This window comes from Jatropha curcas, chromosome 7 (assembly GCF_041381405.1).
Source record: "Jatropha curcas cultivar XTBG-Jc1 chromosome 7, XTBG_Jcur_1.0, whole genome shotgun sequence".
Taxonomy (NCBI): Eukaryota; Viridiplantae; Streptophyta; class Magnoliopsida; order Malpighiales; family Euphorbiaceae; genus Jatropha; species Jatropha curcas.
Window position 1 is genome coordinate 19,842,992 of NC_143157.1, and position 23,557 is coordinate 19,866,548.

At 32.9% G+C, this 23,557-nt stretch overlaps 6 protein-coding genes across 7 annotated transcripts; 4 read left to right on the plus strand and 2 right to left on the minus strand.

Annotated features, from left to right (window-relative positions):
• Window positions 1-5,724, plus strand: EBS3 (Alg9-like mannosyltransferase family). Its single transcript, XM_089724329.1, has 10 exons — window positions 1-383; window positions 658-745; window positions 877-1,036; window positions 1,281-1,498; window positions 1,641-1,936; window positions 3,420-3,534; window positions 4,137-4,275; window positions 4,864-5,060; window positions 5,138-5,227; window positions 5,320-5,724. Exons 1-10 carry the CDS (start codon window positions 112-114, stop codon window positions 5,449-5,451), a joined length of 1,707 nt encoding a protein of 568 aa, XP_089580455.1. The 5' UTR covers window positions 1-111; the 3' UTR covers window positions 5,452-5,724.
• Window positions 5,725-9,849: 4,125 nt separating this feature from the next.
• Window positions 9,850-10,962, minus strand: LOC119371509 (uncharacterized). The gene is made up of 3 exons (XM_089724452.1): window positions 10,692-10,962; window positions 10,515-10,596; window positions 9,850-10,252 (listed from the first exon to the last, which is right to left on the minus strand). The coding sequence occupies exons 1-3, from the start codon at window positions 10,960-10,962 to the stop codon at window positions 9,850-9,852; spliced, it is 756 nt and encodes a 251-aa protein (XP_089580578.1).
• A 788-nt stretch (window positions 10,963-11,750) lies between these two features.
• On the plus strand, window positions 11,751-14,460 carry LOC105639213 (14-3-3-like protein D). Its single transcript, XM_012223196.4, has 7 exons — window positions 11,751-11,910; window positions 12,057-12,363; window positions 12,452-12,539; window positions 13,426-13,535; window positions 13,649-13,797; window positions 14,079-14,131; window positions 14,232-14,460. Exons 1-7 carry the CDS (start codon window positions 11,838-11,840, stop codon window positions 14,232-14,234), a joined length of 783 nt encoding a protein of 260 aa, XP_012078586.3. The 5' UTR covers window positions 11,751-11,837; the 3' UTR covers window positions 14,235-14,460.
• Window positions 14,461-14,614: 154 nt separating this feature from the next.
• Window positions 14,615-18,410, plus strand: LOC105639211 (AAA-ATPase At3g50940). Of its 2 annotated transcripts, none has more exons than XM_020681355.3 (3): window positions 14,615-15,737; window positions 15,856-17,803; window positions 17,893-18,410. In XM_020681355.3, exons 2-3 carry the CDS (start codon window positions 16,739-16,741, stop codon window positions 18,247-18,249), a joined length of 1,422 nt encoding a protein of 473 aa, XP_020537014.3. In that variant the 5' UTR covers window positions 14,615-15,737; window positions 15,856-16,738; the 3' UTR covers window positions 18,250-18,410. The 2 variants fall into 2 exon arrangements, with proteins under 2 accessions (XP_020537014.3, XP_089579915.1); XM_089723789.1 differs by having other exon boundaries at window positions 14,615-14,723; window positions 15,063-17,803.
• LOC105639231 (AAA-ATPase At3g50940) lies at window positions 15,153-16,559 on the minus strand. The gene has a single exon (XM_012223212.1). The coding sequence runs from the start codon at window positions 16,557-16,559 to the stop codon at window positions 15,153-15,155; it is 1,407 nt and encodes a 468-aa protein (XP_012078602.1).
• Window positions 18,411-20,342: 1,932 nt separating the features above from the next.
• On the plus strand, window positions 20,343-22,455 carry LOC105639230 (AAA-ATPase At3g50940). Its single transcript, XM_012223211.4, has 2 exons — window positions 20,343-21,144; window positions 21,867-22,455. Exons 1-2 carry the CDS (start codon window positions 20,353-20,355, stop codon window positions 22,263-22,265), a joined length of 1,191 nt encoding a protein of 396 aa, XP_012078601.1. The 5' UTR covers window positions 20,343-20,352; the 3' UTR covers window positions 22,266-22,455.
• Window positions 22,456-23,557: the final 1,102 nt, after the last annotated feature.

The following is a 23,557-nucleotide window of genomic DNA, read 5'->3' on the forward strand; positions in this document are numbered from 1 at the left end:
AAAGAGAGCAGCTAATTTTCTTTATCACCAAGGAAGGAATCGCCCTCTAACTCATTCATTTCTACTCTCTGATCCAAAAAAACAGAGAAAGAAAGATCATTGGAACTGTCTATGGCTCTATCAATGCGACAGCGGCGTCCACTACCGTCCGATTTGACGTCTTCGTCGGAATCATACACGAAGGCTGATAAACCTGTGAGATCGAATAGCAGCGAAGAGGAGGAAAAGGGATTAGGATGGTTCTTGCCTCTATTTGCTTTGGTAATGCTAAGATACATGAGTGCTACATCAAACATCATACATGATTGTGATGAGGTTTTTAACTATTGGGAGCCTCTCCATTATCTTCTCTACAAGTCTGGCTTCCAAACGTGGGAATACAGGTACTCCTTTTATTTCATCATTGCACTGTTTTTGTGCTCAAATTATTTGTTTGTATAGGTTTTGCTGTTTTATGCTATTTCAAGCCTTTTAATTTACTTAAAGACTTACTGGGTTTGCTTTCGTTTGTCTACTGTTTGTTGCCATTTAGAGCTTGCCTTAATTTTGTTGAATGAGTTGTTTGGTTTGGTTCTGAACTCATATTCTTTGATGCTTTTTAGAACTTAAATTTAATCGATATTTTGAACTTGTTGGGTTTGATTTTGGTATTTGCAGCTCTCAGTTCGCTCTTCGGTCTTACTTGTATATTAATTTCCATGAACTAGTGAGTTTACCAGCTTCTTGGCTGTATGCAGAGGACAAAGTAAGATTTTGAAACCCTGCCTTTGATTTATTGAAATTCTTCTAGTGGCTGATTTTGGTTTTTTTAATTTTTTGTTATCTGAAAGCTCGAAACTTTATGTAAACTTTAAATCATATTTTGCATATTAACAGGCAAGAGTATTCTATGCAGTAAGACTGTTTCTTGGTCTCATTTCTGTTGTTGCTGATGCCACTCTGGTAGTTGCACTTTCTAGGAAGTATGGCAAACGTCTTGCGTCTTATACACTTGCCATGCTATGCTTAACAAGTGGTTGTTTCTTTGCTAGTACAAGTGAGTAAGCCTTCTTGTTGCGCTTATTGTCTTTCTGGAATGTTATATTTGTTCTTCTCGTGGGCTCCTGGTAGTAATGCATTATATTCTACGATCCGAGTAGTGATGGTCAGCAAGTTTGGCTCCTGTTTCAGTTAACCAATTAACTATACATAACATTTTTGAATTGTTGTATTCTGCATATCAAACTGATTATCATTTTCTTTTATAGGCTTTTGTGATGTTTTTTGGGTTTCATTGCCAGGTTTTCTGCCAAGTTCATTCTCTATGTATGCCATGAGTCTTTCTTCGGGGTTATTTCTTCTTGAGAAACCTGCTACGGCTGTTGCTGTTGCAGCTATTGGGGTCATCCTTGGTTGGCCATTCTCAATCTTGGCTTTCCTGCCAATTACATTCTACTCTTTGGCTAGAAGATTCAAAAAAACATTTTTAGCTGGTGCACTCACTTCTCTTGTACTTCTTGTAAGTTCGTCACCGTTTCGATTGCTGCACATTTTGTGACACTGAAAATTTATGCTTATATCTAGCAAATCAAAAAGTTATAATAGTATCTTACTAAGTCATTTATGTTTATGCTATGATTTAAAGAGCTGAATTCTTTCAGGTACTCTCAGTTCTTGTTGACTATCATTACTACAGAAGGTGGACGTCTTCTGTTCTGAATCTTTTGGTATATAATGTCTTAGGAGGTGGTGAGAGTCATTTATATGGGATTGAAGGGCCATTATTTTATCTGAGGAATGGTCTTAACAATTTTAACTTTTGTTTTGTTCTGGCACTGCTCTTTCTTGTGATTTTACCAATTGCAAGGAGAAAGTATGCGCCGGACTTGCTGATTGTGGTGTCACCTCTTTATATTTGGCTAGGGTTTATGTCTTTGCAGCCCCACAAAGAAGAAAGGTATGATTTGTCTTGCTGTTATCTTGAAAATATTTGCAGATTATTCCCCAGTCATTTTTATTATGAAGGAATGATTTAGATCTGGATGCTTTATGCTTCTCTTTCTGTAACATCCTGGGTATTTTATTCGAATTATGATAATCCTCCATGCTTACCAGTCCTGGGTTCCTTGTATTTAAAATCCTGATTTTAACAATGATTCATTGAATAAATCCTATCAAATGTAATAAGTTTGTGGCTAGGTACATATCTTATCTTTGATGAATGACATCTTGTCTTGGCAAATGACATTTTCCTTGTTAAGGCTGTCTTATATTACCACACTGAACTATGATTGTACTGATAAATTTATGATGCTTGTCCTCTTTCACAAACAAAATTATGTAGTTGGTGACCTTTGTGTCACCAACTACATAATTTTGTCTGTAATGTGGCGAGTGAGCTTGATGCCACAGTAATATCCTTTTATTTCTGGCCGGTGCCATTGTTGCTATTGGTTGATCAGAATCTTTTGTATCACTAGTCTTTGAGATTAGAATTGACCATAAGGATAACTTGCATTTGATATCAAAGTTTTTAGTTTCAACTGGTTTAGTTTAGTTTAGTTTGCAGTTTGACATGCACCCCATATTTTTTTTTCTTAAAAAAGTTTGCAATGTTCTTATTTAGAGTTACAAGAAGAGATGGTATAGATAATTCGGAAACTGGTTGCTGAACATCATTAGTTTACTTTGGATGGTAGTTTATTTCTTGGTAATGCTTCATGCCATGAGTTTAAATTTTAGACTATAAAAGAAGTTGAGGGAGAAAAAAAAAACTCTTGAAAATTTTCCTATAGTGTTCAAGTTGTCCTATGCAGATAATGGCAATATTGTACATAAACCTGATAATCTATATGTTTTTTCCTTATCAGAATCCAAGTTCCTGTTGTTTGACCCATCTTGATGACAAATTATTGATGAAACCGTTGTTTTTTTTATATAATACAACTGGAAATGCTGCTAAACATTGTGTCATTTAGCATAATTTCTTTGCATTCATTTTTTTACCTTTCTTTGGGGAATCCTCATCAATGATGCTTACTACACTCCAATGCTTGCTTGTCTACAACCATATTCTCTGGGTAGGGACGAAATCTGTAGAGGTTTTTGGATAGATATATATGTATATTCTCATGTGTGTGATAAGCCAATATTTATACCAGAAGATTCATCCTAACTAAACAATATTAATCCTATAATATCCTTGCATGAATTTCATAACTGTTTACTTTTTTCCACATAAAATGATGATTGTGGATATTCAATGAGGTTTTGTTTGTAATGGAGCTCCTTCAAGCGATTACAATTCAAAATGCTTATATGTCATGTTGTTATGGGATTATGGGTGGTTCATATGCTTGGTTTCATCCAGCCTGAGCTCTAGGGTCGAGAAGCGTGGGCCAAATATATATATATGATGACCAAACAAGTGGCAATTGCAGGTTCCTTTATCCAATATACCCTCTTGTTTGTGTTGCTGCATCTGCTGTCATTGAAAGCTTTCCCGATCTTTTCCGAGACAAATATAATCCCTATGACAATTCTCTAATGGTTAAGGTAGCCTTCTTGTCCATTGCCAATACTGGGATAACTATCCCTTTGGTGCCTGAACTTTTTTTAATTTTTATATTCCACCGACAAGCTTATTTTTTTGTCAATAAGGTATATGAATGGTGAAATTTTTTTTTTCTACTTACATTGCATTTGGTCAGATTTAGTTCCCTGAAAAATAAAATTGACTTATTTATGCTTGTAAATAGGCCACTATCATTCCATTTTATTGATTCTCGTTTTATCCATTTTTCTGTGCTTTTTCTTTGCCAAAATTGAATTTTTCCTCATCTCTATCAACCTTTTGAAAGAGAAGCAATAAAATTATTTGAATAGAAAAGATATGATAAAATGGAATAAATCGAAAGAGGTAGTTATACTGTTAATGAGGGTAAATAGGTATAATTTAATTTTCAGGCCAAATGAACTTAGTTAAAAAAAAAAAAAAATTCCCTGTTCAGGCACTAATTGCACAAAAAAAGACAAATAAATAAATTTTAGACAGTAGAAAATTTGAAAAAGTTTGGACACCATTGTTATAATTATCCCACCCATATATTCCTTTTGTCTATTCAGTAGCAATAAACTTGTGGTCTGTTTCTGTGCAGATAGCAAAAGCTCTCAGACCTGTGGTTCTTAGCTTTATATTATGTGCATCCCATGCTCGTACATTCTCTCTGATTAACGGTTATGGTGCTCCTATCGAGGTTTACAAAATTTTGGAGCATCATGATGATGTAGGACCAGGTATGAATCGATATCTTGCATTATTTCTTGAAATTAGAAATGACTAGAATTTTAGAGTTACTGTAGCCCATGAAATTTTATTTTTGGCACTAGCTACGGTATTCATTCACTGATTTTAATGTAGTTTAACTTTCCAAGTGGAAGAGTTAATTTTATATGTTTTTTCTAGTCTCAAATTGTGGCTAACTTTGCTATTTAACTTCAGTGTTGGAGAAAGTTATCTGTGGACATAATATGAATACTTGATACATAAGAATGGTTATAAATGTGGCAAAATGAAAGCCACCTCCCATTTGAAGTGACTTTTTCACTTTCTGCAATTGTATAGCATTCATAACCAATGATCTTCTGCGGTAATTTTAATATGTAATGTTATTTAATTAAATCTGTACTATAGCATATCATGGTTATCTGTTATTTAACAAGTGCAAGTGCTAGTTCTGTTTCCAACTTGCAACTTTTCCCCTCTAGACAACCCAAAACTTATAGGTTTTTTTTTTCTTTGTCCTTAACTTAAAGTTTTTTACCTTATCTGGTGTAAGTTACTTTAGAAGAAACACATTCTAATTTGGCTCCTTCGACTTTCAGGTTCTGTGCTTTGTGTTGGAAGTGAATGGCACCGTTTCCCTTCATCATTCTTTGTTCCTGATTATGTCAGTGAAATCCGTTGGATTGATGATGGGTTCCGAGGTCTCCTTCCCCTTCCGTTCAATTCTACCTTGGGTGGTACTGCAGCAGCTCCTCCATATTTTAACAATAAGAACAAGGCAGCAGATGAGCAATATGTAATTAGCCTTTCCACTTGTGCTTTCTCATGATTATCTTATACAGCATGAATAAAACACTTCCATTCAATATACAGCTCCGCGATATCGAAACTTGTACATTCCTAGTTGAGCTTCATCTTAATCGACCCTACCCTTCTCGCGGAAGTGACTTGTCAACTTGGGAGGTAACTCTCACTCTCTCTCTCTCTCTCTCTCTCTCTCTCTCTATGATTCTTTTTGTTTCCTTTTATGACTATACTAAGACAATGTACTTCAGCCTATTGCAGCATTTCCTTATCTAGACAGGGAGCTCTCACCTCCCATGTACAGATCATTTTTTATCCCATATATGTGGCAAGAGAAGAATGTTTTTGGCATGTACAAGCTACTCAAAAGAATACCAAAATGACAATGCATTATGTTTTGCATAGTGGGATAGTTTTAGCTCCAAGTTTTGATTTCTACCAGCTGTTCATAGCCAAATTGATCCCAAAAGCAGAGGAATTTCCTGTTGTAAGAACTCTAGTTCTTTCCCCCTGCTTTTTATTTTCATTTTTTTTTTCCTTCTGTAGCAAACTTAGGTTGATTAGTGTGTGATCTTTGCTTGTAGTCCTTGAGATTTTATTGTACCAATATAATTTTTACTGTCATTTTAGCATTACAGTTAGATTTTTCATACAAATTGCTTTATAATGTTGAAGGCTTAGCAAACCATGGTTTCTTGTGTTTAAACACAGTTTTGAAAAAGTTGCTAAAACTGCGTTAAGTTCCACTTGCTGTCCCTTCAAATCTGAAGAATGAGTTCTTCGTTCCATATGGGTAATAATTTTTGAATGAGACTCTTTGTTCTGAAGTCTTTGTCTTACCTTTCACAGACACGAATATTACATTTCCTTGCCTTCGATGGTATTTCTTTCTTTTTTCCAATATGGTGGCCAAAATAATGATATTGTAGGGACCTTTTTAAACCAACTTAAGGATGTTCAAAAAGGATCAGACACGATGTTAGTAACGTTTCACATCAGGAGAGATATCGCTTACACCTCAACCAATATCATTTTCGTTCAATTTTTCCTATTTGATTTTATTAAATTCCTACAAATATTATAATGTAAATATTTTAGGCATGACTGGTTTATTGAATCGTTCAGAACTTGCGGTTTAAAATTTTTAAGATGTTGAACCTGAATTAATCCGTGAACCGTTGGTTTCAATCCGCTTACGATCTCAAACGGTTTCGGCAGACGGTTTTGATCACGGTTTTTCAGCGATATGTGTATTATTTTTCAAAAAAAATAATAATTGGGTTTTAAAATTATATTTTTCTTTCGAAAAAATTAATGAGTTCAAAAAATATTGATAAATTTTATTTCAAATAACTTTTGGAATGCTTATACTCGTATATAAAAAATAAAATTAATTAATTTTACAAAATCATAAAATAAATTATCGTTTTATTTTGTCTAAATGTTATTAATTAATTAAATTGTTAGAAAAATTTGAAAAATGCTTCAAACAATGTAACTTTGAACTAGATCAACAATTTAAAAGGAAAAAAGAAGTTAAAACTCCTATTTGTATCAAATAATATAATTTTAGACTAAATATTAACTTTTTTTTACCATTTTATTTCTTAGATTTTTAATCTTTAAGTAAAATGTACCGTGTGTAAAAGATTATTTAGACTTTTACAGGTGTATAAAATAAATTAAGTGATTATAATTTTGAAAATAAAAATAAAAAATTTTTGATTGGAACTGGACCGGAGTTGCCGATTAACTGCGAGTTCCAAATCGGTTTAGATTCAGATTTTAATATTCATAGGAACCTTAACTTACCTTTAAACCGCTGGTTCCGATTCAAAACTTTGAACTAACAGTTCCGATCCGGTTTCGACTCATCTATAGTACAGTTTGGTTTCAATTCGGTTCCGATTCAAATTGATGATGTGGACATGCCTACATATTTTTAATATGATACACGTATGTAAATAAATATATATTTAGAGAAAGACATAGCTAAATATAAGTAATATTTTCTTTTTTGAATTATTGTTTTGGTTCATGTTCTTTCATTATCATTGTTAGATATATAAAATTCATGCTATCATTTTTCTTCTTATGCACAAATATTGCAAAGATTCTACATTTATTTGATGTTAATTAACTTCATAAACTTTCTTTCATAAAAATAAATTAACTTAATAAACTTTTAAAATTTTATTAAAATTATACTACAGAAATTTCTTTAATTATAATTGTTTATATTTAAATAAAATTTTCTTAATGTTTTAAATATGAAATAGTAACTATCTTTTATCTAATAAGCCTAGTGTATTCGAACTTTACGAGTTTGTATAATTTCACCCTATTTTAATGTTTCTGTGAACTCTATTTCAATTTCAATCTTTTATAGCAATATCACTCTCAATTGTAGTTAAGGATGAGATCACAAATAAAAAGTACTTTCATTCTTTTTTAAAAATTAATAATAAAAATAAAATTTTAAATGTTCTTTCAATATCTAATTATATTCGCATTTGATGGATAGCAAATTTATAAATTTAGAAAATATAATATTTAACACGTGCTAATTAAAATAATTAAAAAACAAAATGATAAAAATACATTTCTATTTGCAATTCTATCTTTAATTGGAATTGAGGGCTATTAAAAAATTAGGATAAAATTGATAAAAATATCAAAATATGCGAAATTACAAAAACATGTAAAGTTGAAGCTAGTGATACGTTGGGCCTTAAAAAAAATATTAAATTTTAACAATTTCAATTTATATAATAATTATATTTAATAATTAAATTTATTAAAATATATTTATATGGAAATATATTATATACAATGTATAAATGCTAATCAAGCAGTAGGTTAGCTTTCTAGTCCTATAAAAGTAGGTCTTGTTTCCTAATTGGTTGTCATGTTTCAAAAGAACTGAAGAGCCTTTATTTTAAAACCATAAAGTGAATTCATTTCAAGCTTATTCTTACTTATTTGTAATATTAAATAATACCTATTTATAACATATAAATCATCATATACAAATTTAGTAAGAGTACCCTAAGATTAGAACTACATGGCAGTAAACATTTGATTGATTGTTTTAGTTTAAATTGAAATTAATAAATATAAATCCAACGAATCAAATTTTTATGTAAGGAAAATTGAATCAATTTAGCTTAATTTTTTTAATTTTGATTTTTAAAGATTTTTTTTTTCTTGTGATAAAAATGAATTGAATAAAAGAATTTGATTCTTCGTTAAAATTAAAAGCATACTAGATTTTTTAAAATTAAAAAAAAAATAAATTAATCAGTTTAATTTGGTTGATACATTTTCCCGCATATTTAAAAAAAAATTTTTTTTTGAAGGAAAATGAATAACTTTCATTACGGTAAATCAAGAAGAAGAGAAGTGACAATAAATAAAGGAGGGACAAGACCCCACTCCTTTAAATCAGACAAATAATATGCGTTAATTGCTAACAAGTGAGCAACTCTATTCGCTGATCGCTTAATAAATATCGCAGAACAAGGGACTAGTTCTTGAAGAAAGTATGTACATTCAGAGATAATATTACAAAATAAGAGTCATTTATGTTCTGGCCTTGAAGAGCTTGCACCAGCAAGAGGGAATCTGACTCCAATATAACATGGTTATAGGACTTGCTCTTTACCCAGCTCAAGGCCTCTCTAAAGGAGAGAGCTTCTGCCACCTGCGGATCAATCCCACCAACAAGACCAGTTTGGCATGCATTAAGAACTGCCTTTCCTCGTTGCGTAGCACCCAATCAGCACCAACCACCGGAAAGAGGCATGAAACAATGCATCTACATTACATTTTATGTAGCCCAGTGGAGGATTTGTCTAAGAAACAGGCCTCAGAAGACTAGAGGGGGAAGGCATCTATTGTTTGAGCTGAGAGGTCTGCCAATTAGTCATCCATTTCGTTGCTGACCCCAAAGGATGGTCTATAGGCGCATCTAAATTCCGCCAGAGGACTGCATTCCTGTGTTGCTAGATGACCCATAGCGTCATGCATGCATCGTTGACGTCCTAGATAGAGTGAGCTGCGAAAACATTAACCAATCAAGTATCTCCCAAGGCCTCTGCATGTCAAAAATTGCTAGTGCTCCATTCAATACTCGCAGCCAGCAATCTCAGGCAAAAGAACACTCTATGAATACATGCATTAAGAACTGCCAAAGCTTGACGAACTAGAATTGATCTCGTGCCAATGCGCCAGACAAGATTAAGCACCTTTGGAGGGAGCTTTGGAGCCCAGAGCTTGACCCGGAATGGTTTCATTATTACAGTGGAGATCATAGGGAATCCTGAACTCAGCCTTCTATAAGCACTACGAACCGAATAAACTCCACTCCTTTCGTCACACCATTGCCAACCATCCTCTCTACTTTGACTACACAAAGGGGTCCGCAAAATCAAGTTTATATCCCTGTCCGAGAACAAACTCTGCGAAGTATCTCTATTCCAACATTTGCCATCAGTTTGGATAAGAGAACTGACAGAGAAGAACTCACACGCAGAAGGTCGAGCAGATGTGATATGGGGATTAAGAGCATCAGGGAGCCAGGGGTGAGTCCAGATGGAGATAGACCTGCCGTTGCCCACCCTAAGTAGACTGCCAGTCTTAAGCAATGGGATAGCAGCTCGAAGGCTACTTCAGATATAACTTGGGTTCGAGCCCAAAGCTGTATCAAAAAGGGAAGAAACGGGATAGTACCTGGCTTTGTATAGCCTCACCGCCATTGTGTTTGGGAAGACAAGCAAGCGTCATAACTGTTTCCCCAATAAAACAAGATTGAACTCATGTAAGCAGCGGAAGTTGAGACCTCCAAAGGATTTTGAACAGCAAAGTGCTTCCCAGTGCTTCCAATGAATGCCAGTACTACCATTAGAGCCAGAATCCCACCAAAACTTGTTTTTAAGTCTTTGCAAGTCGGCACACAAATTTTGGGGAAGGAGAAAAACTGACATAGTGTAAGTGGGGATCGCTTGCACCACAGACTTGAGCAACACATCTTTCCCTGCTCGTGATAGGAGTTTCTTCCAGCTTTGTAAACTTTTCCAGATTTTATCCTTTATGAAGCCAAACACCTCTTGTTTATTTCTACCCTCCAAGGAAGGCAGACCCAAGTAAAATCCCAGGGAAGGAGATTCTTGGACCATAAGAGAGCTGGAAACACAGTTCCTCATAGACTGATCAATATTAGCACTAAATGCTTAGGTCGACTTGTTAAGATTTGTAGTCTATCAGGATGCTTTTGCATAGATGGACAAACAAATCTTTAATATGGGCACTCTCCGACTCTAGGGCGTTAAAAAACAACAAGGAATCATATGCGAAAAATAAGTGGGACATAGCGGTGCACCTCTACAAACACTAAGGCCGTGAATGAGACCCTTTCTTTCCCTATCCCGCAAAAGTAGAGATAGACCTTTCGAACACATTATGAAAAGGTACGACGACAGTGGGCATCCCTGTCGTAAGCCCCATTCTGGAATTACTGGACCAAGTTCCTGCCAATCATGTAGAATCTTATATTGAACTGTAGTAACACAGGTCATCACCAGATCAATAAATTTCTAATTGAACCCCAATTTAGCCATCATACCCTGTAAGAAACCCCACTCTAAGCGGTCATACGCCTTGCTCATATCAATTTTTAGAATAGCGCTACCCGCCTTGCCTTCTGCTTTTCTTCTCAGGTTGTGAATAACCTCATATGCAACCATAATATTGTCAGAAATTAGCTGTTCCGGGACAAAAGCACTCTGGGAGGGAGATATAACATCCGACAAAACAAGTTTCAACCAGTTAGCAATAACTTTAGAGATAATTTTGTAAAACACATTAGAGAGGGAGATTGGGCGAAGGTCAGCCATGGACAAAGGAATTTTTTCTTCGGAATCAGCACAATCAACGTCTGATTTAAATTCGAAGAAAAGCTCACATTATTCAAAAAATTCAAGCTCGCTTCTGTGACAGCAGGGCCAATGATAGTCCAATACTTCTTGCAGAAAGCCGGGCTCATTCCATCAGGTCCCGGAGATTTATCAGGATGCATAGAGAAGATAGCAGCTTTAACCTCTTCTGTAGTAAACTGACCATCCAAGAGAGCATTTTGATCATGATTAATAACCGAGTCCACACAAGAAAAGATACCAGTATGAGTATCAACGGACCCAGTCGGAAGTGAAAATGCAAGAGAAGTAATCTGTCATTAGTTCGTCTAGTCCCAGGCCTCTCTCATGCCAAACTCCGTTCAAGTCTTTTAACCTCGAAATTAAATTCTTTCCAGGAGACCTCCATATTTTTTAAAATTTTATTTCATTGGTTTTTTTTTTTTTTTAATAAAGAATTTATACGGTGACTAAGACCATCCGACAAACCTCAATAAATTTGAATAAAAGGCAGAGACAAATAATCAAAAAGCACGTGTCATTCATTGACTGGTGCGCAACACAATCAAATTATGTCTACTACCATGCGACTCTCTTACACTAATCCCCTCGAATAAAGTCAAACTTACTCAATGTCAAGGGTACAGGTTAAGTAGAAGGGGCCCACGACCGTACTAATCTTCAGAATGGAGCGTGATTCAGCTCCCCTCATCATGATCACACCTACAGCTGACCCTACCCTACTAAACCCTCCTCTATCCTCCTCTCCGCTTTATTACATTAGTTACAATTTCTCTCCACCTTACTCTCCTACTAGAGAAAAACCAGAGATACTGCTCTTTCTGCAGAGATCAGCCATGGACTCTTCTAAAGATCGTGGAAACTTCGTGTATGTCGCCAAGCTCGCAGAGCAAGCGGAACGCTACGACGGTCTGTCTCTCTTCTAGATTTTTTTTTTTTTTTTTTTGCATTTTCTAGTTTAGTTGATTCTTTTTTTTTTTGGGGGGGGGTGAATTTGTAGATGAAATTACTTACTGGAAACCAAATTTGAATGATTTCTTGTTAATTTTATGTAGAAATGGTTGAATCGATGAAGAAAGTAGCAGAACTTGATGTGGAATTGACAGTAGAGGAGAGAAACTTACTTTCTGTTGGTTATAAGAATGTGGTCGGCGCACGCCGGGCGTCGTGGAGGATCTTGTCTTCGATCGAGCAGAAGGAGGAATCGAAAGGCAACGAGTCACACGTTAGAAGAATTAAAGAGTATAGGAAAAGGGTGGAGGCGGAGTTGACCAACATTTGTAGTGATATTATGAGGATACTTGATGAGCATCTCATTCCATCTTCTGGAGATGTTGAGTCCAATGTGTTTTACTATAAGATGTAAGGGTTGGATTTTTGTTTGCCAAAGAAATTTCCTTTTTTGTAGTTTCAATTGGGAAAAATATCGTGGGTTTTTGATTTGTTTTAGGAAAGGTGATTATTTTCGGTATCTAGCGGAGTTCTATGCTGATACGGAGAAGAAAGAAGCAGCTGATCAGTCTCTGAAGGCATACCAGGTCTTTATAATTATTTATTTATTTATTTATTAATTTTTGCTGTTTTTCATTAATTTTTGAAAATATGTTATAGATATCCATGAGTGAAGCTTCTCCATTGGCATACTAGTTAAGTAGTTTATGTTAATTAAAGAAGTATTTCATTTCATTTGTCCTAAGTGATTCAACTTTTCTTACTTTTGCTACATTAACTTTATATTATTGGGCACAAAATTGAAATTTTCTTGTCATCAGTAATTTGCACTTCACATCGTTGGGGGAATAGATATTTTCTTTCATGTGCTACCTGGTTTTATAGGACTTATGATTTATTACAATTTTGTTCTCTTGCAAGGAACTAGAGGTTTACTTGCATTCTTAATTATGTAAGTGGAGGGGGTAATGGAGAAGCGAGCTTCTGCTTCTGTGCTATGGGAATGTACTCATAACTATGAAATGTAGAAAGATATTTTAGCAGGAAGTTACTGCTTTCCAAGAGTGTTTTGAGTTTTAGCATGTATAATTTAGAGTATGCTACTCTGGGTTAGATGACACTGTGTCTTGACTTGGGGAAGACGGGCTCAATCTCAATTCTCTGTTAAATGCTTTCCCAATAGTTTCTTTCTTTTCACATCCTTGAGTACTCTCACCTGCTAAACGTTTGAATGAGATTCTTGAGTGCATGGTCCAGCCAATAAAGTTATGGAGAGAAAACTGTAAACAAATAGAAAAACGAGAGAACCTTGGGGTGTCAAAGCACAGCCTCTGTGTAGTTTGATTCTAGAAAACGGGAACTTGGACTTGTGTTTAAATGTTATATTGTTTCCTTATTTTCTTTCTTCAAGATTTCATTTTTGAAAACATATAATGTGGTTATTACGCACTTAATGTTACTTTGATTTTTCAGATTGCTTCAACCGCTGCAGAGAGTGATTTACCTCCCACCCATCCTATTCGATTGGGTTTGGCTCTCAACTTCTCCGTCTTCTATTATGAGATTATGAATTCACCTGAAAGGTATTCTGAATATAGTTTGCTTATATGAGTGAGATGCTCTTGCGCAAACAGATTCTTAAATTTGCTAAGGAACATAAATACTGATTTTTATTTAATGGGTTTTTGTGTGTCAGAGCCTGTCACTTGGCAAAGCAAGCTTTTGATGAAGCTATTTCAGAATTGGATACCCTGAATGAAGAATCTTACAAGGATAGCACTTTGATCATGCAACTATTGAGGGATAACCTCACTTTGTGGACGTCTGACATTCCAGAGGATGGAGGTATTTCATGCACTTGATGGTTCATTTTAGCGATCTTTGCAATTTTGTGAATCTGTCCTGAGCTAATTTGTTAATAATGTCCTTGTTTTTGGCTTGGATCGATATGATTTGAGTTTTTTTTTTTTTTTTTTTTTTGGGTTGACAGCCCAAAGGGTGTTTTCAAATTTCATTCAAGCGTTCTTTATTAGATGTTTGTTTGTTTTCCATGGCCAGTAAATATATGATTTCATTCTCGTGAGTACCATTTATTTCTCATGTTCATTTTCACTTTATTTTGGCAGAAGACCAGAAAATGGAAACCTCTGGCAAAGCTGGTGGTGGTGAAGATGCAGAGGTGAGTCGGTCACCTACTGTCTGTACTCTGTACTTAAATGAGCATGAATCATTTATTTTTACACATTCAATTTATGAACATGATTCATTTATTTTTTCAGTGAAGCTGATGGAGTCTCCTAATTCTTCAGTGTGTGGTAGGATGAAGGGTGATTTCCCTTCAACTTTGTACTATTGTTATTTGAGAGAGGATTTTGAGATTTTCTCATTTTTTGTACCTTATTGTTTTCTGCTGGTGTTGATTTGTTCCAGTCGTGTACACGTTAGCACGGTGATTTGGGTTATTCTATTCCAATCATATATGCATTAGCAGGAAGATATTGGTTATTATAGAGATGGTCTATTTTTTGTCTCAAAAAATTGTTATTTTTTATATATTTGTCAACTATGGTCAGGTACATTTGCCTAAAAAACTTTGAGCATTGATTTATATGAGCAAAGGTGTCTGAGCAATAGTATTTTCTGTTCTGGAATTATCTAATACAGGGATTCAACTTTTCATGTGTTGACTGTTGACTGGTGATTACCAACTCTAACCCAAATTGCTACTCTGGTTGAATCTCCAAAATGTCAATCTTTGCTAGGGAAAATTGGTAACTTTTCAAGCTTTTTGTCTAAACTATTTTCTTTTGTTAATTAACCCTTCAATGTGTAAAATATTTTTAATTAAATATATTTATTAAACTGGAATTATCGAAAAATCAAAATAGATAGTTTTAGTTACTAACGCTTAAAAATGAACTCCATTTATCTCTGTTTTTGCTTTTTTTTTTTAATTTTTTATTATTTGATATCTTTTTTTGAAGAAAACAAAAAAGGTAAAAAGGCGAAAATTTTGCTTCTAGTTTTCTTATATATTAAGAAAAGAAAACATAAATAAGAAGAAGAAATAAAGAGAGGAAGATGACTATCTGGAAAAAATAATGAAACAGGGCAGTGGGATAATTATAATTCTTGTTGATATGGAACAAGAGAGTTTGAATTGCTGGCTCTGCGAAAAGAATTGTAAGCAATTCATGCAATTATCTTCTCATTTTTTTTCCAATTTCTGCTGAACGAATTTGGCAAAGCTTTTTTCGAAAATCTTCATAATCAGAACTTCTTGTTAGCTCTACTGCAAATTCAGCAGGTGTTACTTTAACCTTCTCCAGCAGCTCTTCAATTTCTTCAGGAACCTTACGAAAGAAAACCCGAAAATAGCGGTTGACAAACTGCTCGAACATAGGAACTGTACAATATGATGTCTGAATCTGCATATCGATCAGACCAGGCATTAACAGTGTTGGATCAAGCATTTCTCTGTCATTACTTTTAATGACAATGATAAGCTCATTCCCTCGAGGCAACCAAAGTCCGTTGATGACCCTTAGTAGCTTCAACAGTAGTGCCTGTTTTTCAACTTCAGTCAAGTTGTCTGTAGCTTCTGTTTTTGAATCAACGCCCTTTATGACAAGTACAGAACGGGTGATATAATGAAGCAGCAAATTCCTTATATCCTCACCGCGTCGAAAATCTGATAAATATACTTCATGTATGTTGTAATTTAAGTAATTAGCCATAGCAGCAATCAAGCTCGACTTGCCTGTTCCAGGAGGACCGTAAATCAAGTAAGCACGCTTCTTCGCTTTCCCTATTCTTTTGTAGTATTCTTTTGCGTCCATGAATGTTTTTAGATCATCCATTACTGCTTGCTTAAGTTCTGTATCCATAATAATGGTGTCAAAGGTCATAGGGTGGTTCAATTCGATCGATGATTGCCATGTCGAACCCAAAAGCATGTGGATCTTTCTTTTCTTGTTTTGTTCTTCAATAGTCTTTGCTTGCTGCATAATGTATGGTAAGTATGAATTTAGCACTCTGTCTTTGTGTTTCTTGTCAAAAGTTAAATTATAGCATTTTAACCTAACTTCAGTATCTTCTATAGAAGTCAATTTCCACCTTACTTGTATATCTTCAAAAACATCAAAAATTTCTTCATTTCTATCTATTCCGATTGCTATGTTTTTCTCGATCTCTTTCTTGATTGCGGTTAGTCTTCGAGCAGATGCTGTCGATTTCTTGCCCAGATAAGTATTAACAGCAAGAAACAGTTCATGATAATAGAATTCTTCAATGACAAGAGTGAGTTGAGAAGAGAAATGATGAGAAAGGTTGCAGAAGATTTTGAAAAAAATATTCCTTTTGGAAATTAATATTGCTGAAGCAGCAAAAGAGGCTATAATGGGGACAACTATTCTTGGGTTGGGCATTTTGTTCTTAGGAATTTTTGTGTTGGGAGGGTTTTGTTTAAGTGATGCTTTATAATGCAAAAGCCAAGAAAATTCTATAAAAATCTGTTCCAGAAGACCTTTTCTTTTGTTGCAAGGAATTGCAATACCAGAAGACCTTGAAGTTTTGATTTCACCAAATCTTCGAGGAAAAACCCCCATAGCCAAACCTTGAAATTTCTTTCTTTGATTTGGTCAACTTTGATAATTTATATAGCTAGCCTATCAATTTTACTGAGACATTAAAGAAGAGCCCTGTAAATAATTATTTTGGTGTTGAAAAATCAAATCATAACAGTTCAAAAGGGTCTTGTTGCTTTTCGTTTTCAAAGGACTAGACAATGAAAAATCAAACAAGGAACTTCTATAAGAAAACACTTTTAACCAAAAATATACAAGCCTTTCTTGAGAAACTTTCTTTCTTTACATATCAAAGCCATTCCCAACAAAAAAAAAAAAAAAAAAAAAAAAAAATGATTTCCTATCTAAAAACCCAAACCTCAGCAAAACTTCTCACCACAGTAGCCTCTGTTGCTGCTTCTGCAATTCTTATCCCAAAATTTCTCTCCATCCTTAAGTGTTCACCCCATTTCTCTTCTCAACAAAGCAGTATTGTTATAGAGGATGATCAAGAGTATGGCGCGCTTAACGAAGAATTCCGCGCTGTTGAAATCTATTTAGGCACTAAATTGTCCTCTTCCTTTAAAAGATTAAGAGTCATAAGGGATAGGGATATGAAGAAACCAGTATTTGCTTTGAACATAAATGAAGAAGTAACTGATGTTTTTGAAAATGTTCAAGTTAAGTGGAGATTAGTTTTCAGACATGTTGAAGCATCTCAGTATAGGAGAGAGTACTACATAAGATACTATGAGTTAACTTTTGAAAAGAAAAATGAAGATAAAGTATTGAATTGTTATTTGCCATACATTTACAAGCTATCAAAAACTATTATAGATGAATGCAAGGAAATAAGACTCTATCAAGTAGAATATGATTGTGGAGGTGTCTCTGAATATCCTTTTGAGTTCGATCACCCCATAACGTTCGAGACTCTTGCAATCGATTCGGAGATTAAAGCAATGGTGGCTAATGATTTGAATAGGTTTATTAATGGTGAGGAATGTTATAGGAGTAATGGAAAAGGATGGAGACGTAGTTATTTGTTATATGGTCCTCCTGGCACTGGCAAGTCGAGCTTGATTGCAGCAATGGCTAATCAATTGAATTATGATATATACGACTTTGATTTATCAAAATTGTTTGAACACAATCCTGAATTTTTGAGGTCACTAATTTGTGATAGCTCTAGTAAATCTTTACTTGTGGTTGAAGATATTGATTGTAGTATCCAACAACAGAACCAAGAATCGGAAGATAAATCAGCAAACAACGGTAAAACACTTGTAAGTATCGATTCTTTCTTTTTTCTTTTTTGGTTTATCGGATATCAATTAATAATGTACTAATTGCAATATTATTGTTTTATTGTCAGGTGAAACTGATGGAGCTCATCGATGAGGCTTGGTCAAACTGTGGTGGAGGGCAAGTTCTGGTGTTGACAACGAGTAACAAAGAGATCATTTCTGAATTGTTGAAGCCAAGTAGTCTAATTGATATGCAGATTAACATGTCATATTGCACAATTACTGCATTCAATCAATTAGTTTTTAACCATTTCGGAATTCGCCATCACATGATCTACAAAGAGATTGAAGAGCTCCTACAAAAGGTTGAAGTCAGCATTGCAGAAGTAGCAGTAGAGCTCATGAAGAGTCTTGATGCTGAAGTTTCTCTCCAAGGCTTGGTCAAGTTTCTTCACTACAAGCTAGCTGAACAGGACAAGTACTAGTTTTTAGAGCAGGATTTCATTTTTCTTTTTTTAACTTTATCCACAAAGTGTAACTTTTTTTTTTCCCCTATATTTTTATATTTGCATATAACATGAAGTAATGTTGATATTGTATTTATTTTTAACTATAATTCTTAATATAAATTATGTTTTTATTTTCATTCCTGTTTCATTTCCAAAGAAAATCAAATATGGCAGCATTGATTTGCAAGATTAGTAAAGATGTTAATATTAACATAATTCATGATCAAACATATATTAATTTAAAAAAAAAAAATCAGGAGTAATTTATACATATGTTGGATCAGCATAGAGTCTCAAGAGATGGTAACAACAAAACATTTACATGTTTAAAGGGTCAAATAATATATATATATATATATTTTTTTTTAATTTTAGAGTCATGCATACGTCGGATTATGAGCTCACTCATTGGCCAAACCAATGAAAAATGATTTTTTGTTGAAACAATAGTATTTCTGATTATACGCCGGAAAAAAAAAAGATATGAATAATTTTTAAAAAATTAATATTTTCATTAATTTAGTCCTTGGGTGGATCATAAACCCAGTTTAAACAGGTCTAATCCCTAACATTTTACTATTTTGTATTAATATTTTATTTGGTATTTTTATCTATAAATTAGTTATTTATTATGTTTATATCAATAAAATCCTTAAAATAAATATTGTGTAAATGGAAGTATGGTGTTTAGCATAATAATGAAATTTTTATTACATATAATATTATTTTTAAATTAATTATTTGTAGTCTTAGAATGATCGAGACAGAAAATATTGATGATTTAGATAGACTATAACATAACTTGTGCTTGATATCTTTATGAAAGAAAATAATTAATCTCATAAAGATATGGTAAAAAAAAAATTGATACTTACAAAAACATACAGGAAACGAGCTCATTGAATTCACTCCCTATAAAAAGAATTCATTTTGGAACGTTATTTGTTTATGTATGGACTATCTCATATTACACTTACATAAATAATTCTTGGATTATTACCGTATAACCTGTAAGAATTTCATAGTGTCTAAATAATAAATCCATAAAGCTTATATAAAGGTAGAAAACTAGCTAGTTAATCGGTTATTACTGGCCTTTGATCAACCAAAACTCAAGTAAGCCAACATTTTATATTTTATCTTCATAAATTCTAACATCTTACCCAATTCATCCTAGAATCAAATTTTGATTTTTTGTATTGTATATTTTCATCTATAAATAATCTTCCTTTAGACAATATTTATACTTAGTTTTGTTCGGCTTATTTTACGTTTATATCAAAAATAAATTTAAAATTTTTTTATGGTAAAAGTTAAAATTTTCAATTGTGTAGTCTACAATGTTATTCTAGTTCAATTTTAATGGGAAGTTCATACAATAAGAATATTTCTATCTTTTAAATAATATTCACCAAATAGATTATAATGTCTGTGTGGTGAAGAGAACTCATAACATCAATAAATTTATTATTCTTTAGAAATTGTAGTAACTACTCCCTCCGTTCCATTTTATTTGCTTGTTATTACTTTTTTGGATATCCCACAAACGTTTGCAAGATTTCTAAATTTATATATGTAAACAATTATTTTATTCATGATAATCTTTATTATCCTTTAGAAATACTTTTATTAACATCTTAACGTTAATGGTAAAAAAGGATAAAATGATTTTTGTTGACTAAATTCTTAATATGCATGTTTTGTCAAACCATGCAAAATAAAATAATACCGAAAGTATTTATTTTATTATATCACCATGACTGGTCAGTCAAAGAAGAACTTCTTGGAACTCAAGAAATTGGAAAAGTCTTTTCTTCTCCTTCGAATGCCAAAAGAAAAACAGAGAAGTCCTCAAATGTTTTAATTATGATATCATGAAAGAGTCTCCATAAAACTAATAGTTTATTTTGAAAGTCAAGTTAAAGACTAGTCATAATAGAATTAGTCTAAAAAATTGACATTATCACATCCAAAAACCATCTTTACCAAATCTTTCTCTAATCTCTACCTTTTAAGCAAAATCCTCCTTCAAATCCCATATTATATTCGTACCTTAATTCTCAAAAATTCTTACGAAAAATGTTTTCTCTCCAAAACATAAGTCCTGCCCATTTCTCTTCTCACCAAATCCTTACAATTGTTATAGAAGAATATCAAGATCATCACCATAACCAACTTTTTCAGGCTGCTCATACCTATTTAAGCACCATAGTAAATGCTTCCAAGGAGAACAAAACGACAACCATTGTCAAAGATCAAGAAATACATGATGTTTTTAGAAATGTACAAGTAAGTTGGAAGTTGGTTTTCTTTAAAGCTGGACATTTTGATTTTAGAATTCAATATGCTAATTCAGAATCCGAACTAAGATCCTATCAGCTATCTTTTCACAAGAAATATAAAGAAATAGTTCTAAATTTCTACTTGCCTTACATCTTGGAGAGAAAAGAACCAAGAAACAAGGTTCAAAAACTGAAGCTTTCTACCTTTGATCGTCAATGGAAGTGGGAAGTAGACGACACATTTGATAACTCAACGACATTCAAGAATCTAGTTATGGATGCAGAGATGAAGAAAACTGTTTTAGATGATTTGAACATGTTTATGAAGGCTAAGGAAATGTATGGAAGGATTGGGAGAGCTTGGAATAGAAGTTACTTGTTTTATGGACCTTCTGGCTCAGGCAAATCAAGCTTAATTGCAGCTATGGCTAATCACATAAAATATGACATTTATGAGTTAGATCCATCAATTTGGTGCCAACCTTACCTCAACTTTCACCGACTTATGGATGATATCCCCAATCGATCTATACTTGTGATAAAGGATATTGATTGCAATGTACAACCAGAGAATCATAATCAAGATCAGGTTAGTACGAATCTGTTTTTGGTGCATAGTTATGTTTTATTATGAGAATGGTAGCACTTAGTAGAATTTAGTAAAATTGTTTTTAGCATTTTGATCGATTCAAAACTCTATCTATGTTCAACAATATAGCTTTTATAATAACTTTTTGAGAGAGCTTTTTATGAAATATAAATTTTTTTTTCGACAATCATACATATTGTTTTTTCTCCCAAACTCAACTAATTAAACAATTGATGTCTTTTTTTTGTAATTTTAAATTAAACAACTAGTTTTACTTAACGCTTTTGATTTATCTCTTACTATTAGAAGCTAATAGCTAACGACTAGTAGAACAACTAAACATTGTCGAACAGACCTTGAATCAAATTGAATTGATAAGTTCAGTTTTTTTTTTTTTTTTAATGGTTTGGTTTTAGTTTTCATAAAAGAAACTGAAATCTTTTTTTATTTTTATTATGCAAAATTGAAAACCCTAAAAATCCTAAAATTCAAAACGATTTAATAGAAAAATTAAGTCAAAATTGAAAAATCAAACAGAAACAAATGTATTTTTGGGTTCTATACACAATTTGATTTAGTAATTGGTTTCTCTTATATAAAAACTTAGTTGAAGTTCAATTTAGTTTTATATAAACAATTCAATTGATTTAATTTTTCTTGTACAAAAATCAGGTTTTTAATAATTAATTAATGCCCTAATTTTGATGTGCTTTTGAACACAGAAAGAAACCTTACAGCTACTCCAAGTCACTGATGGACTTTGGTCACACTGTAGAAATGAATATATGATCATCTTCACAGCCAGAGACAAGGAAAGGGTTAATCCAGCTTTGATGAGTTATGGTCGCATAGATATGCACATCAAAATGTCATATTGTAATATTTTTACATTCAAGAAATTAGTTTCCCATTATCATGGAATTCAACATCACAAGCTTTTTCAAGAAATTGAAGAGCTCATAGAGAATGTTGAAGTCACTAATGAAGAAGTTTTAGGAGAGCTAATGAAGAGTAATGATGTGAGAACTGCTTTACAAGGCCTTGTAGAGTTCCTTCAATGGAAGAAAGTTAAGCTTGATGATGAAGCTGAAATTAGCATCAACAAAGAGGCTAAAGAATAGAACTATATATGTAGTTAGAGATTGATTTTGGATTTATTTCAATTTTTAATTAACTAATATTCTTTTTAGATCTATTTTATTGATTTGGTTCATAAATGGGCCTATGTACTTGTATTTTGCTATTATAACAATGATTATGAGGATAGATTTAACAGTTTGAAATTATATTTTATTAAATATTAAAAGTCCATATCTTATTCCTGAGCATGTAACCCTCCAATCATCCTACGAGAAAATGGGAAAAAAAAAAAAAAAAAAAAAACTTCAATCAAAAGTAGCCAATCACGGAGAATGAAATTACACTCCCTCTCACGATAAATAAATGTCATACAGCGTGTCTACAATAGGTGTCACGTTTATAATTTTAAAAAAAAAATTTCTCATTTTTACCTTTTGCAAATAATGAAGATTAATTGCTATAATTTTCAAAAACCTTTCTTTTTTATAAATAAGGATAACGTAGTCAACATTTACGGGCATCTAATGTATGATGGACCCTTACATAAAGGCAATCTAATGAAGACACATGACAAACGAGTTAATTATCTATTCACTGGATAAAAGAAAAAGACAAAAAAAAAATTATAATATTATTTGTCCTACAATATAAGTCGTTTAAGATTTTTATATGGAGATTAAAAGAAATAATTAATTCTCCTAATCAAAATAAAACTAAAAGTAATTTGATAAAATTATCTTTCATCTCAAAACTAAGGGTAACTTATGAAAATAGTTATTGTATCTAATAAATAGAGATAACATTATTTATTATTCTTTAAAATATTTAAAATAATTTATAGTTTGAGACAAAATAATTACCCAAAAACGACTTATATTTGGCTGGTTATAGATAGTCCATATATTGAAAATAAACAAATCAAGAGTCCTTCCGATCCTCCCATTAATGGAAAGATCAATTAGATAGAATACTTTGTAATTGCATTGTTTACATATGTAAAAAAATAGCATGTATTAATTAAATATATTTTATTAGTTTTCATTTTCACATTTTTTTTAAACCATCGGTATCCGGATCCTTTTATCAGGGACCGCCTAATCTGCTTTGAAATTTGGTCACAATTAAGACTTTTCACCCCTTCTTTCAAGTGTGTTTAATGGGTTCGAACTCGAGAACAGTTTTTACATGTCCAGCCTGTGTTGCCAACATAGTCCGTAGATTTACATATCTCTTTGTTGATATTGCATATTAGATTCAATTAATTAAATTTAGATGACTTGCTATAAATAATTGCAACAAAATAACCAAAAATATATAACAACAGACTACAACC